At 48.2% G+C, this 18,306-nt stretch overlaps 2 protein-coding genes across 3 annotated transcripts in view; one reads left to right on the top strand and one right to left on the bottom strand.

Annotated features, from left to right (window-relative positions):
• The window catches only part of LOC143209220 (uncharacterized), a 29,770-nt gene extending 14,350 nt beyond the window's left edge, over positions 1–15,420 (top strand). For both annotated transcript variants that reach the window (XM_076424601.1, XM_076424597.1), the window contains exon 2: positions 13,752–15,420. In XM_076424601.1, the coding sequence (XP_076280716.1) occupies positions 13,840–15,279 (1,440 nt within the window). In that variant the 5' untranslated portion in view covers positions 13,752–13,839 and the 3' untranslated portion in view covers positions 15,280–15,420. The remainder of the gene's footprint in view (positions 1–13,751) is intronic.
• Positions 1,578–6,836, bottom strand: LOC143211074 (uncharacterized). Its single transcript, XM_076428493.1, has one exon. It carries the CDS (start codon positions 6,834–6,836, stop codon positions 1,578–1,580), a length of 5,259 nt encoding a protein of 1,752 aa, XP_076284608.1.
• Positions 15,421–18,306: the final 2,886 nt, after the last annotated feature.

Below are 18,306 nucleotides of genomic sequence, written 5' to 3'. Positions count from 1 at the left end.
ACTGTGACTTATGAGATAGTCGGCTACTCGGGTAAGCCATGAGATACCCGGGTAAACGAAAATTACCCGAGTACCCGGGTATCCCATATACATACTCGGGTAAAGGTACTAGCTCTAGTTGGATGTGTCTTATCGTGATTATTAATGTATATTTTTTCAGATTTTACATACTTTGTGTGCGAACAGGTTTTAAAAAATTGGAAAATACCAAAAATTCGAAAAAATGCATATTTCCCATTGAAGTTTGGGAGATACCAGTTACATGTATAAAAATTCAGTAATGAGATATTGTTGAAACAACCGTTTTTAATTTTTTTCAGAAATTTTTATGCAGTGCATCGTTGTATAGTGCATTGATTCGATAAACTTCTTTATCCACACAAGTACATATTGTAATAAAAATTGCACGAAATGTAAATAAATAGAATTTTTAGTCCTCGCTAGGTTTGGTGTTAAAAAAAATAAAAATCAATTTTTTCGATATTTCTTTACCTTTTGTAGGTGTATTATGTAATAGTGAACATTCTTGTATTCAGAAAAATAATATACAAACTTTAAGAAAATCATTTTAAAAATATTTTATTTGCCTACACTGCGGTGCATAACTATAGCACCGTTTAATTTTTACCCGTTTCAGAATTCAGACTGAAAGTGCGAAAAAATTAATTGTAAAAATCGAAAGGGTATGAAAAATATTGAAGTTTAAATTAATTTTAATTTAAATTCTCCTCTTGTACAAAACGATACAAACAATAGTATGAATTTCACTGTTGCGTAACAATAGCACCACATCAATAAAAACAATGATAAACGATTTTAATATCTTGTAGGACCACCTTTTTTTGAAATTAACTCGAAAACTCTATCTGGTACGCTATCAATAAGTTTCCGAAAAATGTCTCTGCTGATTTTTTTACTAATATCGATTATGGCGCTTTTTAATTCGGAAACGTTTCCGTATTGCCGATTTTCTGCATAAACGTTCCTGACAATTATGCCCCAGATATTTTCCATGGGATTTTGGTCGGGTGAACATGCTAGTCATTTAATATTGTTAATATCATTTGCTTCGAACCATGCCATCACTTTTCGACTTGTGTTTATGCTTTTCAGAGCTTGTAAGACTCTGTATCCGTTTATTATAAAAGTCAACAGTACTTGGTACAAATCGTCGGTATTAAATGCGCGTTTCACGCGTTGCTCCGCAAATGAGTTATAACCACGTGCGGTCGATTGTCGGCAAAAGAGATTAGTCGCTCGCACGTGTTTCCCGAATCGTATTGCGTCGCGATCGAGACAAAGGACAAGACTGACTCATTACCGTATCGTGTACATTCACGCGTTCTCGCGAGCGATGAGAACGCGCCCGTGGGTCTAGCTAGTATACAAGACGCGGTATTTATGAAACAAGCGAAACGGCCTCAACATACCGCCCGCCTCGCGAAGTTATCCTTAACTGAGCGACAAGGCAGTACTTTTTCCATAACGGCCTAAGCAAAACAACGCGCAATGGGCAAGAATAATCGGGCTCGCGTGCCCGAGATTTGTCCCCTACGCCGCCCGCCATGAGGAGCTGGCTACACAGTCGTCTGGGGAACGCGTGACTCCATGAAATGCACGTCCACGGTCTCGTTGATGGGCAGGTGGATAAGCCGATGGACCGGTCGCCTCAGTTGGGTGGTGGCCGTCCTGAGCGTTACGACTCTGCAAACCCCGTCGGTACCCCGGTGCTGGCGGACAACTCTCGCCAGTGGCCACTTGGTAGGTGGAAGGGGGTCATCCATCAGGATCACCAGGTCCCCGACCTGATAATCGTAGCCCGGGCGGAGCCACTTGGAGCGCTGCTGCAGTTGGGTGAGGAATTCTCGCCGCCACCGCTTCCAAAAGTGATTCCGCATGAGGGACAGGAGCCGCCATCTGGAACAAACTGAAACCTTCTCGTTCGTCTCTGTAAAAGGCTCTACAGGAGCCTTGAGGGCTGAGCCGATCAAGAAGTGGCCCGGGGTCAGCGCCGATACGTCCTCCTCGTTGCTGCTGAGCGGGCCGAGAGGTCTGGAGTTGAGGCACGCCTCGATTTGGTGACAGACAGTTGAAAACTCCTCGTACGTGAGCTTGGCATCCCCAATGACCCGCTTCAGATGCCTCTTGAAGCTCCTGACATTGGCCTCCCAAAGTCCGCCAAAGTGCGGGGCTCGAGGTGGGATGTGCGACCACTGGATCCCGTCCGCTGCTATGGCTGCAGCGATTTCCTGAGTCATGGCGGAAGTAGCCTCAAATAAGCGACGGAGCTCTGCTGCTGCTCCTTGGAACGTCGTACCGTTGTCGCTGTAAACGGTGTGACATAATCCTCGCCTTGCGACGAAGCGCGCAAACGCGGCCAAGAATGCTGCGGTCGTGAGATCCGAGACCACCTCTATGTGTACAGCTTTTACCACCATGCAGATGAAGATGGCTACATAGCCTTTCGAACACCGCTGACCTCTGCCTCCGGATGTCTTCAGTAGGAAAGGCCCCGCATAGTCCAACCCGGTGAATGTGAACGGGCGAGCTGGGACCGTGCGCACCGCCGGAAGAGGAGCCATTTGCTGCTCCGCTGGGCGAGCGTTAAACCGTGCACATGTGACACACTTGCGCACGACTCCTCGAATTTCATTCCTTCCTCGGACTACCCAATATCGTCTACTCAGTTGACTTTGGACTAGCACGGGCCCCCCATGAAGAGTGGAGCGATGAGCGTCCGCAATGATCAACCGCGTAACGTGGTGCCTGCCGGGAAGAATGATCGGGTGCTTCTCGGATTCAGTCAGGAAGGAATTGTCGAGGCGACCACCAACTCGTAGCACGCCTTCCGCATCAGTGAAGGGGAGTAGGCGACGAATGGAACTGCGTGCAGACACCGACCCTTTCGTACGAATCGTCCTGAATTCGTCCGCGAACTCCTCGTTTTGCACAACTCGGAGAAGAATAGTTCTGCCTCTCGCTAGTTCCTGCGCTGAGAGCCAAGTTTTTCGTCGATCCAGCGGGGACAACTTGGCATTGGAGCGCCAACGGACCATGTAAGCGAAGACCCTGATGAGTTTGTGCAGGGAAGAAGATCGAGCGCACCACTCGGACCAAGACTCCTCTCCTCTTGCCACACAAACTTCCAGAGCCGCCATTGACCTTGCCTCTAGGTCAGTCTTCAGCTCAGCAAGAGGACCCGGCCACTCTGATCTTTCTAATGTTATCCAGCTTGGACCGTTCCACCATAGTATTGACTCTCGCAGTTGCGTCGGTGTGAAACCCCTGGTTGCATAGTCCGCCGGATTATCGGCTGAGCGTACATGCCGCCAGGTAGCATGGGGCAGCGACGTGAGAATCTCACTCACCCTATTCGCCACGAATGGTTTCCACCGAGAGGGGTGCCCTTGCAGCCATGCTAAAGCTACCTTCGAATCCGACCAGCAATGAATGTCAACAGGTTGAGAGTCTAATTTCGACAACAGCGAATTAACGAGACGAACTAACAATTGAGCTCCACACAGCTCTAGCTTGGGCAGGCTGATGACCTTAATTGGAGCGACCTTGGACTTCGCCACAATAAGTCTGGAGACCTTGGTGTCAGCAGCCACCAGGTACAGTGAGGCTGCATATGCGCTCTCCGATGCATCACAGAAACCGTGTAGGTCCCACTTAGTGGTTCCAACAGTTCCAAACCATCGTGGAATTCGTAGTTCCTCCAATTCGACCAACTGACCTTTAAAGGTCGACCAAGATTGTGATAATGTGGCGGAGACGGCTACGTCCCAATCAACGCCCTGCCTCCATAAGGTCTGCAACAGCAGCTTTGCACGAACCAACACGGGAGCAAGCCAGCCAATCGGGTCAAACAATTTGGAAACTTCCGACAAGATTGACCTTTTCGTGACTGTCTGGGGAGGTTCGACTAGTGCAATTTTGAAGCAAAAGGCATCCTTTTGCGGCATCCAACGCAGGCCTAATGTGGACACCGCCTCCTCGACTCGAAACTCCCGTTCAGCTACGGCAGGACTCTCGAGTCCCAGCTCCTGCAACAACTCTGCGTGGTTTGCAGCCCACTTGCCCACCTCCATTCCTGCTGTTCTCAGGATGCTTACTAACTCGTCTCGCACGAGCCTAGCTTCCTCGAGGGTATCTCCCCCTCCGTAGGAGTCGTCGGCATAACGACCCTTCCTCAATATTTGAGCACCACGAGGAAAGCGCTTCTGCTCGTCATCTGCCAGCTGGAGCATGCATGCGTTGGCCAGGAATGGAGCACAGGTCGTCCCATATGTTACCGTGACTAAACGAAACGGAGTGACCACCTCGTCCTCGTTGAAACGCCACAAAATGCGTTGCCAATCAGCGTCATCCGGCTGAACGAGAAATTGTCGAAACATTTTTACTACATCACACGTAAAAACGTATTTCCGAAAGCACCAACGAATGATGATGACGAGCACATCTTCCTGCAATTTGGGCCCCGCATGCAAGCAGCTATTCAACGAGACCCCGGCGGAATCGGCTTGGGACGCGTTGAAGACTACGCGTATTTTCCCTTTACCGCCGTCTTTAAAGACTGCATGATGAGGGAGATAAAAAACGTCGCTCTTACCCGACTGCTCGTTGACCACCTTCTCCATGTGACCTAGCGCCTGGTACTCCTGCATGAAGACTTTATACGGTGGAGCCAACTCGGGTTGTCTCACAAAACGACGCTCTAATCTCGTCAAGCAAGCGGCAGCCGTGGACTTTGAATCAGCAAAGACAGGTTCCCTAGCAAACGGGAGCCTGACAACGAAGCGACCATCTGCCCTGCGCGAGTGAGTCCTCCGAAAATGATCGTAGCACTCCTCATCCTGCGGAGACAACTGGGGCGGCTTGTTGACTTCTTCAATCTCCCAGAATCTTGTCAACGCGGAGGTTAGCTCTCGGTCCACAGCAACGTGAAATCCCGATACCTCCGCTTTCCCTCCGGTTTCTTGCACAGGTACTTTTCCTAGCACGACCCAGCCGAGAGAGGTTTCCATTGCAGTGGGTGCCCCCGGTTGTCGGTCGATGCCTGGCCGTATCACCTTCGCAAGAGCCTCCGCATTCAAAATGCAGTCGATGCGCCCTGGTTTGAAGTAGACCGGATCCGCTAGTGGTCGCGAGGCAAGATGTGGCCACGCGGTTGGGTCGACAGGTAGACGTGGCAGCAGGGACGTCAACCTTTTTAAAACCAGCGCTGTAAAATCGAGAGAGAATTTGTCGTCACGCTCCGACTTGAGCGTTAGATGGACTCTGCTTCTGGCCACCGCTGTCCGCTCGGCTCCGACTCCATTGACCGCCACATGAGTCGACTGGCGACGAAGTCCAAGTGCCTGTACAGCTTGCTCTGTTACGAAGGACTCCTCTGCGCCCGAATCCAGCAAGGCCCTTACGGTGATGGCGGCACCCGGGGACTGGAGCACGACGCAGGCAGTTGCCAGCAGCACAGTCTGTCCCCCAGTGATGGCGAGCACAGACGCCTCTCCCGGCGCCGATTCGCTCTCCGCATTCTGCAACGTAGCCACCGCAGCGTTCGAAGTGGCTGTCTTGTCCTGGTGCAACTTCGTATGATGCTTTTCATGGCACACGGAGCACCGATATTTTGAGGTGCAAGCCCCCACAACATGCCTTGCGCTCAGGCAGTTGAGACAGAGCCTAGCCGTTTGCACGTGGGCTCTTCTATTTGTCGGAGGCGCATTGGAGAAGACACTGCAACGCCCAATGAAGTGTGGTCCGTCGCAGAACGAGCATTTGTCCGGCTCTCTCGTAGACGAGTTCCTCGGCGTGGCAACGTGAGCTGAAGACCTCTTCGTTTTCTTGCTTTCCTTGGCCTTGGACGAGGACTGCGACTGCTGACCTGGAGCGGACGTTTCCTCTCGAACGGACTTGGACCGGTCGCCCACGACAAGGTCCAGAGTTCGTATCCTGTCCTCCAGAAAGTATTTGAACTCTGCGAATGTGGGGAATTCGTTATTTTTCTTCTTCTCCAGCTCCCTAGCCCAGTCCAACCTCGTCGGAGTTGCAAGTTTGCTCTCGATGAAGTAGATTAGGACGGCGTCCCAATGCTCGACCGGAAGTCCAAGAGTTCTAAACACGTTGATGCTCTCATTCGTCGTGTTTAGCAGCTGGTTAATGTGCGTTCCGGTTTCCTCGTCGCTAGCCTCTGTTCCAGTAACGGCCTGCATTTGCGTGCTGAATCGGAGGAACCTGTTGTCGTAGCGTCGACACAGCGTTTCCCAGGCTGTAAGGAAGTTTGCGCCTACCATCTGGATGCCCTTCAACCTTGCCTGTGCCTCGCCTGACAAACAGTTTAATAAGTGTTCCAGCTTGATAACCGGCGTCATCCCTTTATCTGCGATGACCAAGGAGGTAAAACGCTCCTTAAAGGCTTCCCAATCGCGTTGAGTCCCATCGAAGCGGGGCAGTTTTAACCTTTCGAATGTTCTCTGTACTGAGTTCTCCGCGATACTGCGGTCATGCGTTGCAAGAACGTGCGTATCGGAAGGGCCCTGGAGCTCTTTTGATGTTGCCTCCAGCCATGCTTTTGCGTACAGATACGCTTCCATTGTGGATCCATACAGATCTGCCTTGAAGTAGGAGCGGTCGCTTAGGCTATCCATATGCTCTGCCAGAATCAAGTCTCGGTCTTGGAAGCCTTTCCAATACTCCTGCAGGAGTGCCTGTCTCACTTCGACATCCGACAACGTAAGCTTATCGGCGGCCTTCTTTTTCGTAGTGTTGCCCACGAAGTTTAAAATGAACACCGCGACACGCTTTTGCGCTGTGAACAGTGCTTCATGCCCCGTCATTGTCAAAGCCGATCGACTCCCGTATTGCACAATCGAACGAACCGAAATTGTACAAGTTGCAGATTGCTGCAAATACTGTCTGCAAATTGAAAGCAATGTACCGAGAACACTCGCGACGATTATGTGAGACGCGAAGCAAAGGCGATCACACCTGTCGCGATGCGAACCAAACGACCACGTTTTCGCTTGTATGTGTGCGTGTCGCGTGCGAAACCGCTGATTCCCGATGAACCGACACCGATTTCGAACGAGTGAGTGCGACGAAGACAGCAATAGTCTCGACGGTTTTGCGCGTATTCGGAGTTTGTTTTCGATTTCGCGCTCGCTCTGTCTCTCTCGCTCTGCTAGCGTCGCGTTTCGCGCACCACGGCGTGACGTCACAAAGGTTGAAATGTCCGTTAGCCTCGTGGAATCTGTTCGATTTTTCACCGATTACGCTCACTTTGACGCACACACTGTATCTGCACCAACGCACTTTTTTCCGCACCAATCACTGCAACGCGACGGATGCACTGCTTACCGGTCTTGCAAGGGAATCCGGCTCGAAGGACCAAAAATGTTTATGCTTTTCAGAGCTTGTAAGACTCTGTATCCGTTTATTATAAAAGTCAACAGTACTTGGTACAAATCGTCGGTATTAAATGCGCGTTTCACGCGTTGCTCCGCAAATGAGTTATAACCACGTGCGGTCGATTGTCGGCAAAAGAGATTAGTCGCTCGCACGTGTTTCCCGAATCGTATTGCGTCGCGATCGAGACAAAGGACAAGACTGACTCATTACCGTATCGTGTACATTCACGCGTTCTCGCGAGCGATGAGAACGCGCCCGTGGGTCTAGCTAGTATACAAGACGCGGTATTTATGAAACAAGCGAAACGGCCTCAACAACTTGTGTGTATAGCCGCGTTATCTTGTTGAAACGTCCAATTTGTAGTACTATTTTCTTGTAGAAAGGGTAGCAAATTGTTTTCCAAGATACCAATATATTCATCACTATTCATTTTCTTCGATGGGAAAGCTAATTGTAACATGCCATCACTGTGAAAAGCCCCCCAAACCATAAGACTTCCTCCACCGAAATTTCTTTTCGTGAAATACCGTGGTTCCTTGCGGAGATCTCGCCAGTAGGAATTGTACCCATCAAGGTTGAATTTTTTTTCGTCCGAAAAGATAGTCTAATTGTCAATAAAAGAAATTACAATAAGCTGGGTTTAGAAGATTTTCAGAAATTAACTTACGTTATGCCAGTTCCGATGCATGTTTGCTCGAGCGTATTGAAGTCTTGCAATCTTATGGCGCGGTAGAAGTTTGGGTGCAGACTTTAATTTTTGTCTCACGATGTTTCCATTTGCTTGTAAAGCTCGATGTATAGTCCACCGTGAAACATCAAGATTAAGTTCTTTTTTAGTTTGGTTACAACTTTTTAATGTGTTGCTGGCCGTTTTCACAATTATTCGTTCCGTACGTGGACTCAATTTCTTCTTTGGTTCACCCGTTTTATTCTTCCCATAGTTATCTTGGTCACGTAAAAAGTTTATAACAACTTTATGTGACCTTCCTAGCCTACGAGCAATTTCGCGCATGCTAAAATCTATTTCCTTCAGGGCTAAAATTTTACCCCTCTCTTCTTCCGTTAAATATGTACCACGCGGCATTTTCAAGATACAAATTTTTATATTTACTGTGGAAAATTCTTTTTTCAATTTCTATTTTCACGGATACTTCGTTATGTAGGTTAAACGATGCGTAGCGAAACTAAACACAGTGAAATTAGTAAATAACAACGACGGTGCTATAGTTACGCAACAGTTGTGTTTCGGCTACGACCGACGGGCGGAAAGCCTGAATGCCGGGATCGCCCAGATGTGGACGCGCGAGGAAAGGTGTAACGGTCGCGGAACGGAGGTTAAAAGAAAACTCTCGGAGAACTGCGTAATTTCGTTTGGAGAAGCATGTTGCTTTATTAAATTTGAGCGCGCAAGGCACTGATTCGAGCTCGGGCTAGGAAAGCGAAGATATAACACCAGTTAGTAGCGAGTGTGTCATAGCTCTGAACGCGAAGACAAGAATCTGTGCGCTTCGCCGAGGGGGTCCTCGAATAGACTCCAATTCGGCGAACGCGGTAGTCCGCGATTGGCGGATCGATCGCAGAGTCGATTGTTTCGGGATTCAAATCGAGGTAGTTTACGGGTCACGACGCTGAGACGTTGAGAACGCGGCGTCAAAAATCATAACACACGGCGTGTGTTCTCCGCGCGTCTTGAAGTAGGTAGAAAAACCCAGGGGTCTCAATCGACCGGTAAACTTCTCGATTTGAATCCCGAACATACTGCCCGCCTCGAAATATCAATTTCGAAACGCTGCGGAGACGCACGCAAGTGGCCACGCATGGCCGAACGATGTTAAACGAAATAGGGACAGCGCTTTACAATGCCCGAGCGCCTGTCCCCATGAGCGCGATGGGCTGCCCGCCGTGACGTCTCGAGGGCGGGGGTGGGCGGTGTATGTGAGCGTAACGGCGCAGCGTGTAGAGCGCGAGAGCATAGGCGCGAGAACGAAAGCGCGAGAGCGGAGGCATGAGAGCGGAGGCGCGAGGTCGCGAGAGTGCTAGAGCGCGAAAGCGTAGGCGCGAGAGCGTAGGCGCGAGAGCACTAGAGCGGAGGCGCGAACGCATGCGCGAGAGCACGAAAGTGCGAGATCGGAGGAGCGGACGGGTGCTCGAGGGCACATGAGTGCGAGAGTGGAGGCGCGAGCGGATGCGCAAGAGTACGAGCGTTTGAGAGCGGAGGCGCGAGCGGATGCGCAACTGCACGAGAGCGGAGACGCGAACGCATGCGCGAGAGCACAAGAATGCGAGAGCGAAGTCGCGAGCGTATGCGAGAGAACACGAAAGTACAAGATCGGAGGCGCGAAGGCACGACAGTGTGAGAGCGGAGGCGCGAACGTATGCGCAAGAGCACGTGAATGCGAGAGCGGAGGCGCGAGCGGAGGCGCGAGCGGATGCGCGAGAGCACGACAGTGCGAGATCGGAGGCGCGAGTGGATGCGCGAGAGCACAAGAGTGCGAGATCGGAGGCGCGAGCGGATGCGCGAGAGCACAAGAGTGCGAGAGCGGAGGCGCGAACGGATGCGCGAGTGCACGAGATTGCGAAGGCGGAGGCGCGAACGGATGCGCGGGTGCACGAGAGTGCGAGAGCGGTGGCGCGAGCGGATGCGCAAGTGCACGAGAGTGCGAGAGCGGAGACGCGATCGGATGCGCGCGAGCACGAGATTGCGAAGGCGGAGGCGCGATCGGATGCGCAAGAACACGAGAGTGCGAGAGCGGAGGCGCGATCGGATGCGCGAAAACACGAGAGTACAACATCGGAGGCGCGAGAGGATGCGCGAGAGCACGAGGGTGCCCGAGCGGAGGCACGAGCGGATGCCCGGGTGCACGAGAGTGCGAGAGCGGAGGCGCGAGCGGATGCGCAAGAGCACGTGAATGCGAGAGCGGTGGCGCGATCGGATGCGCGAAAACACGAGAGTACAAGATCGGAGGCGCGAGAGGATGCGCGAGAGCACGAGAGTGCGAGAGCGGTGGCGCGAGCGGATGCGCGGGTGCACGAGAGTGCGAAGGCGGAGGCGCGAACGGATGCGCGGGTGCACGAGAGTGCGAGAGCGGTGGCGCGAGCGGATGCGCAAGTGCACGAGAGTGCGAGAGCGGAGACGCGATCGGATGCGCGCGAGCACGAGATTGCGAAAGCGGAGGCGCGAACGGATGCGCGGGTGCACGAAAGTGCGAGAGCGGAGGCGCGAACGTATGCGCGAGAACACTAGAGTGCGAGAGCGGTTCGTTGAGAGAGGACGTGGGGTAACGTACGCGTGATACGTCCTGAAACGATTCCCACGCATCGTATCGGTCCTCGGATTCGGGGAGGTCCAAGCGGGGAAATTCGGCCGGCACCGGCGGAAGCGATTGTCCGTCGCGACGGTCTGAGACGGGACTTACGGGGACGCTGGTCACGTCGTCGAGCTGAGACGTCAAAAAGGCCAGAGTCTCCAGGTAGGTTTCCTCCGTCTCCTCGAATTGGTCATCGGAGAAGTACGGGATCGTCGCTCGGGCTTCTCGTGGGATGATTGAGTAGAGTTCCGTGTTCACGGTGTCGAAATTCCGCCATAGATTCCGCAGGTGGGCGATTCTGATTCGCAGCGTCCGTTCGGTCCAGTGCTCCTTCCCCAGCTTCCGCAGATTGGGAAGACTGCGGTCGATGGCGCGTTTCGTTTCAAGTTGAGCCACGATGGAATCCGCCATGGTCGCAAAACTCTCCGTTGGTGTGGCACCGTACACTTTCTCGCGATCCGGCTCGAAGGACCAATGTTTCGGCTACGACCGACGGGCGGAAAGCCTGAATGCCGGGATCGCCCAGATGTGGACGCGCGAGGAAAGGTGTAACGGTCGCGGAACGGAGGTTAAAAGAAAACTCTCGGAGAACTGCGTAATTTCGTTTGGAGAAGCATGTTGCTTTATTAAATTTGAGCGCGCAAGGCACTGATTCGAGCTCGGGCTAGGAAAGCGAAGATATAACACCAGTTAGTAGCGAGTGTGTCATAGCTCTGAACGCGAAGACAAGAATCTGTGCGCTTCGCCGAGGGGGTCCTCGAATAGACTCCAATTCGGCGAACGCGGTAGTCCGCGATTGACGGATCGATCGCAGAGTCGATTGTTTCGGGATTCAAATCGAGGTAGTTTACGGGTCACGACGCTGAGATGTTGAGAACGCGGCGTCGAAAATCATAACACACGGCGTGTGTTCTCCGCGCGTCTTGAAGTAGGTAGAAAAACCCAGGGGTCTCAATCGACCGGTAAACTTCTCGATTTGAATCCCGAACAAGTTGAAAATCACATTTTCGATTATATCGTCTTGTATAAGAGGGCCATTTCAATATGATTTAGTCTACAGTCCATTTTTTTCATACTTTCACAATTTCTACAATAAATTTTTTTGCACTTTTCACTTAAAGTCTGAAACTGGTAAAAATTTAAACGGTGCTATAGTTATGCACCGCAGTGTATATTTTAATATGTGAACAAGACTTCCAGCAGATACGATTAGTGCAGACGGCAAGGTCTCCCGTTGCGAATCGAATGTTGGACCCTAGAACGAATCCCACACCGATTGATTTTCTGTTTCGTTAAACACTTTTTTTCTTCTTTCCTAACCATATAATTGTTATAGTGATATTCTAAATATATTGTCGAAGCAATATTTATATTGCATTTTTACGTTTGTTAAAAATGTTCACTATTACATAATACACCTACAAAAGGTAAAGAAATATCGGAATAATTTATTTTTATTTTTTTAAAAATACGATGCACTATATAAAAAATTCCGAAAAAAATAAAAAACGGTTGTTTAAACAATATCTCATTACTGAATTTTTATATACCTGGTATCTCCCAAACTTTGATATTTTTTAGAATTTATGGTAATGTCCAATTTTTTAAAACCTGTTCGCAAAGTCGGTAAAATCTGAAAAAATATACATTAATAATAACGATAAGACACATCCAACATAAAAATTTAAACGTGATCTGCGAGAACTTCAATGTCGTATCACACTTGAATTTAATTCGAGTTGATTCCTTCATGGGAGCCACTCGTTTCGTGCGAGTACTCGACTCGTCTCGCACTCGGCTCGCACTTTTGAGCTCGCCTGCAGCCCTAAATTGCTGACGCATACGCTTGCCACGGACTCTCAGACGTGTACGTAGTATGTACATACAGGCAAAATTGAATGCAGTGGGAACTCCAGTTTTTCGCGAATATATCGTAAAATAAGACCGAGCAGCGGTAACATATGTAGGGAAAAGTGGTTCAGAATGTTGAATGGCACAACATATTATATTTAAATGTTAACATAATCGGGGTGAATCAAAGTAGTCATTGTTACCTGTAGGTTATTAAATAGTTTTTGCATTTGTCAAACAGCATTTTTTAATTAATTTTCATTGATTTTTTTTCAAAACAAAATTGTTTAAATATCTATTTTATATAATGTTATATTTTATTTAATGTTTTTACAAATAGGGGGGATCGAGAAAAAATTTATATAATAATTTTATTTTACCAATATTAATATTGTTTAATTATTTAATTCCTTTGTAACCGGGTAAGATGGTGAAAAGTGTCCTTGAGCCGAATTGTATGCCCGATGGATCATTCGACTATTTTTTTTTAATTGATTGATTCTTTGTTTTTTATTTCTGACTATACTATACTATAATAAAAGATAATGGAACATCGAAAATTGGTCTTTCTATATATGCTTTACTTTTACAAGTATCGGAACATCTGCTTTCCTCACTGAATGTTAGAGAAGGCAAATAATTGCTTTTTAATTGATTCCATCGACCATATACTTCGTCTCAAGGGCAAAAACGAGTATATAGCCGCAAGTGTCCCCTTTACGGACCTGTTTTTAAAAAGGTTGATAATTTAAAGTTGTCAAAATTAAAATTATCTTACATGAACGCTGCATCGCGATATTCAGCCTCGGACGGCCGCCAGCGCGCGGTATAGCCGCTGGACGGCTACGTTTGCCACCCTCCGTGTACTTTCTTGTATGCGACCGCAAGAGGATTTACCTTCGTGAAGATTTACGAAGAGGACGTGTCGTCACGGAAGACGGAAGAATCCTTTCATTTGTGGAAGACAACAAAAAACAAGTGCATAAGTCAAGAAAGAAGAACTGCAGCCCCAAATCGAAGAGTCAAGATGAAGGGGTGAATGATAGTTCGGCGACAGGCGAAGCAGCGTTCACTTGAAATAATTTTAATTTCGCGATTTTTTTAAGTATCACCATTTTCAAAAACAGATCTGTAAAGGGGAGATCATATCCCTATAACAAGTTTTTTTTTGTATTCTATTTGCAGAAGACAGCAGTTAGCAAAGCTTGCCACGGAGAAGCATTGTACAGCAGCGGAAAATGCAGTACCGGTATCAAGTGCACTTGAAGAGGAAATGGTGTGGGACACAAACATCGAAAATTTCATGGCAGTGCCCAAAGGAATCGAAGAAGTAACATGCGACGTGCAGGCAGAAACTGCCACCGACGAAGAGGAGTACTTCGTAGTGGAAGAAATAATATTCGACGCGCAGGCAGAAACTGCCACCGACGAAGAGGAGCACTTCGTCGTGGAAGAAGTAACATGCGACGTGCAGGCAGAAACTGCCACCGACGAAGTGGAAATGGTGTGCGACGCAAACACCGAAAATTTCATGGTAGAGTCCATAAGAAACAAAGAAGTAACATGCGACGTGCAGGCAGAAACTGCCACCGACGAAGAGGAGCACTTCGTCGTGGAAGAAGTAACATGCGACGTGCAGGCAGAAACTGCCACCGACGAAGTGGAAATGGTGTGCGACGCGAACGCCGAAAATTTCATGGCAGAGTCCATAGGAAACAAAGAAGTAACATGCGACGTGCAGGCAGAAACTGCCACCGACGAAGAGGAGTACTTCGTCGTAGAAAAAGAAACGACGACCGAACCAGAGGAAGTATCATCCCTTTCGGAAGGGTTGAGCATAGCTGACATGCGCCACGTCTTTTACCAGGTACAAGAGGCAAGCGAGCATTCGAAAAAATACGGATGTACAACCCAGAATCTGCAAATAGAAAAGATGATTAGAACGGGCTTGGAAACAACTATGGTTCTGAAATGCACGATGTGCGATCATAGAGCAAATGTCCGTAGCCAACGTGGTGATACTAAAGCGATGAACATCAACCACGGTGTAGTCGCCGGAACAATAACCACCGGAGGCGGATACGCACAAGCGAAAGAATTTTTGGCGGCCCTGAACATCCCCATGATGAGCAAGAAAAAATATCAGAGTTGTCATGACGTCGTCGTCCTTAAAGTAATTGCTGCTGCGGAAAAGGTAATGTTAGCAGCGGCCGCAGAGGAGATAAGACTAGCCATTGAAAGAGGCGATGTCATAAACGGAATTCCACATATTCCTGTCGTGTGTGACGGAACCTGGATGAAGAGGTCTTACCGAACAGGAAAATATGACTCCATAGCTGGTGTCGGCGTGATAATAGGCTATTACACGAAGAAAGTTTTATTCGTGGGAGTCAGGAATAAAGACTGCAGCATTTGTCGTGAAGCGTCGAAGAAGGATCAAGAACCGCGGGAACACGAATGTTTCAAGAATTGGAGCAGAAACGAAACGTCCACCAAAATGGAGAGCGACGCCATCGCAGAAGGCTTCAGGACAAGTATTGAAAAACGAGGATTGATATATTCGACGATCATTGGTGACGGCGACAGCAGCGTCTACAAAACAATTCTGGACTGTGATCCATACAAAACGTTGATTCGCGTGAAGAAAACCCAGCCGGGTACTACAGGCGAATCGTGGAAGCATGTATTCGGCGGATGCGAACGGGAATTGTGAAAGCTGCAGAACACAGAGCCAATGAGGATTTGCCGCTAGCAGAGAAGATAAGGAAGTTATATGAAGATATAACGAATGTACCCAGTCATGTTTTTGGAGAGCACAAACGGTGCAACGAAATAAGATACTTCTGCGATGGGACACCGAAGGAAAATGAAGAAAACATTGTTCCAGATTTAACGAACATAGGAGTGTATCAACAGATAGAGGAGATCATTGGACGCCTGGCGGCGCATGCAGAGAGTCTCCTCTACCTGACCAACAATAACATGGTGGAGAGCTTCAATTCCATAATCCCGAAGTACACTGGCGGAAAGAGATTACATTTCGGCCAAAGGGGATCATACACTGCAAGATGTCACGCTGCTGTAATTCAGTACAACACGAAGGATGTATTGTCTTGTTTACAGAGAGAGTTTCAAAACGAGCCGCCAAAAGTTTTGCTAAAGATGGAGGAACGACGCAGAAAGAGAGTCTTGGCAAATAACCAAAGACAGAGGACTACGAAGAGAACATGCAACAAGTTCCGTGCAACGAAAGATGCTGATTACGGATCAAATGCACAGGCGCCAGACATGGAGGAACCTATATATATTCTAGCAAGGGAAAATCATTTGAAAATGCTAAGCGATTGGCAAAAGGATAGGGACAACGTTCAGCGGAATACAGTTGGACAATGGAAAAGCGCAGAGTGGCTGATGAAAAAGTCAAAACTTTTGACAGCGTCCAACTTTGGCGTAGTGTGCAGCCGACTGAAAGGAACGCTGTGTAAAAAGCTGGTAGAGGATCTGCTCTACCCACGCAAGCTAGACGCGAATCTTGCCATAAGATACGGACGGAAGTACGAACATACTGCTCGCGAAGAATTGGCGAGTAGGGAAGGTATAACCATAGAAGAATGCGGCCTTTTCATCGACGCATCGATACCCTATTTGGGAGCATCACCAGATGGTTTGATCGACGACGACGGAATAGTCGAAATAAAATGCCCGTACACTGCGGAAAATGTAACGCCAGAAGAGGCAATACAAAGCGTACAAGCCGTCAAGACGATGTTTACAGATAGTACGGGTACCGCATTGCGCAAAACACACAGGTACTTCTACCAAGTGCAAGGACAATTGCACATAACGGGCAGAAAGTACTGCATATTTTGTGTGTGGACAAGGAAAGGTATAAAATCAATTCGAGTTGATAGAGACGACGATTTTTGGAAACTTCAAATGGAGCCAAAATTGTCGCGCTTTTATCTAAATTGTATGCTGCCCGAATTAGTCGACCCCAGACGTCATAGACGCAGGCCCATTCGGGAGCCTCAATATCTTCTTGACGAACATGCAGAATTAATGAGAAAAAGAGTTGCAACTGTCCGACGTCGAGTTGCACGTACTCGTGCAAGGCCACCGCCTTGAGCAGCTGGTGACAAAATATTGTAAAGTTATTACAATCCGACGTCGAGCTGAACACTTGCAAACAAGTGTTCACAATCGCTGATACATTTCAGTGATTGAAAACAGGATACTTTGGGATTATCCCGTCGACCTATCGCGCCATCATAATGAAAAGCAAGTTCCAAAATAAATAATATAATTAATAATCATTTAATAATAATTTCGTGTTTGGGGGGTGAAAATGGTCGACGGGATAATTCCAAAGTACCGAAAACAGTTGCAACCTTCCGACGTCGAGTTAAACGTACTCGTGCAAGGCCACTGACCCGATCAGCTGGCGATAAAACATTGTAAAGTGATTACAATCCGACGTCGAGCTGTACACTTGCAAACAAGTGTGCAGAATTGCAGTTCCGCAAAAATATCGAAATTAATTAAAATATATTTTTCAGAGTACAGATTCCCATATGGTGACGATGACCGAAACGAGAATGGAGTGCAAGATTCCGAGGCGACAGCAGATCCACCATCAGCTGGCAATGTAAGCAGAGAAATAAAATTTTACTTTTCATACTTTGAAGTTTGATGACCATTTTTTCGTTTTCCATTTATTTGTGTGTTGTTTCTGTTATAGTCACGAATCATCTGGACTGTTTGCCGCGAATGTGCCACAGGTGTGGTACCCGGAGACGTGGCGATCGGCGAGATGTTGACGGCCGACACGGACAATGAGCATCAGCTGGGGCAGAAAGGTGCCGGTGAGTATACGATACATTATTAACCATTTGGTATTAACATTAATATTAACATTATTAACTATTGATTATCAATAATTGATATTTTGTATGTTGCAGAGATTGGAAGATACTGGGTCGTCGCGGTTGGCGACTCAAAGCCCAAGTGGCCACGTACTCAGTGATGCCAGAATCGAGGACGCGAGGACGTTTCCCCTCCGGCACTGGACCCCCCACTCTGACGGACCGTGGACGCACCGTCCTCGCCGTTGCTTCTGCTGCGCACGCGCTACACACAAACGTACTTCTACTCTGCCCGTGTGAGTGCTTGCTCGATCGCACGCGCGCTACACAACAAGCGTACCTCTACCATGTCCGTGTGACTACCGAGCAGGTCGAGCAGACTGAACGACGCCGACGCGTTCCTTCGATTTTCACCAATTTTCACGTTGCCGAAGTTTCGAAAGCATGAGTCGGAAAGTCGGCATCTGGAGACAGCACGCATTTGAATCCCGGGACGGCGCGGCGCGGCGCGGTGCACATTTTGCTATAACTTTTGATCTAAAAAAGATATCGAAGCGAAATTTGGACTAAATTTTTTTTTAAAAAACCGGGTTTAGTGGTCTATAGTAAAATATGTTTTGTATTTCTTAAATAATTTTTTTCGTTGATTTTTAAAGTTAAGATGGTCCAGAGGGCCCCCACCACAAATTGATTTTTAGTCGAACCATGCTCAATAAACAATTACGAAAAAATTAAGAAATATTCTACCTAATAGCACACATGACCGAGACTTTTTTCAGATTTTTCAGATCATGCAAACATGTTTTAAAAAATTGAAAATCTTTAAACATTCGAAGAAAATGCATATTTCGTATTGAAATTTTCGAGATACCAGTTTT

This window comes from Lasioglossum baleicum, chromosome 1, assembly GCF_051020765.1.
Source record: "Lasioglossum baleicum chromosome 1, iyLasBale1, whole genome shotgun sequence".
NCBI classification, from domain to species: domain Eukaryota; kingdom Metazoa; phylum Arthropoda; class Insecta; order Hymenoptera; family Halictidae; genus Lasioglossum; species Lasioglossum baleicum.
The sequence above is the reverse complement of the archived record's forward strand: the minus strand, read 5'-3'. Positions and strand labels throughout refer to the sequence as shown.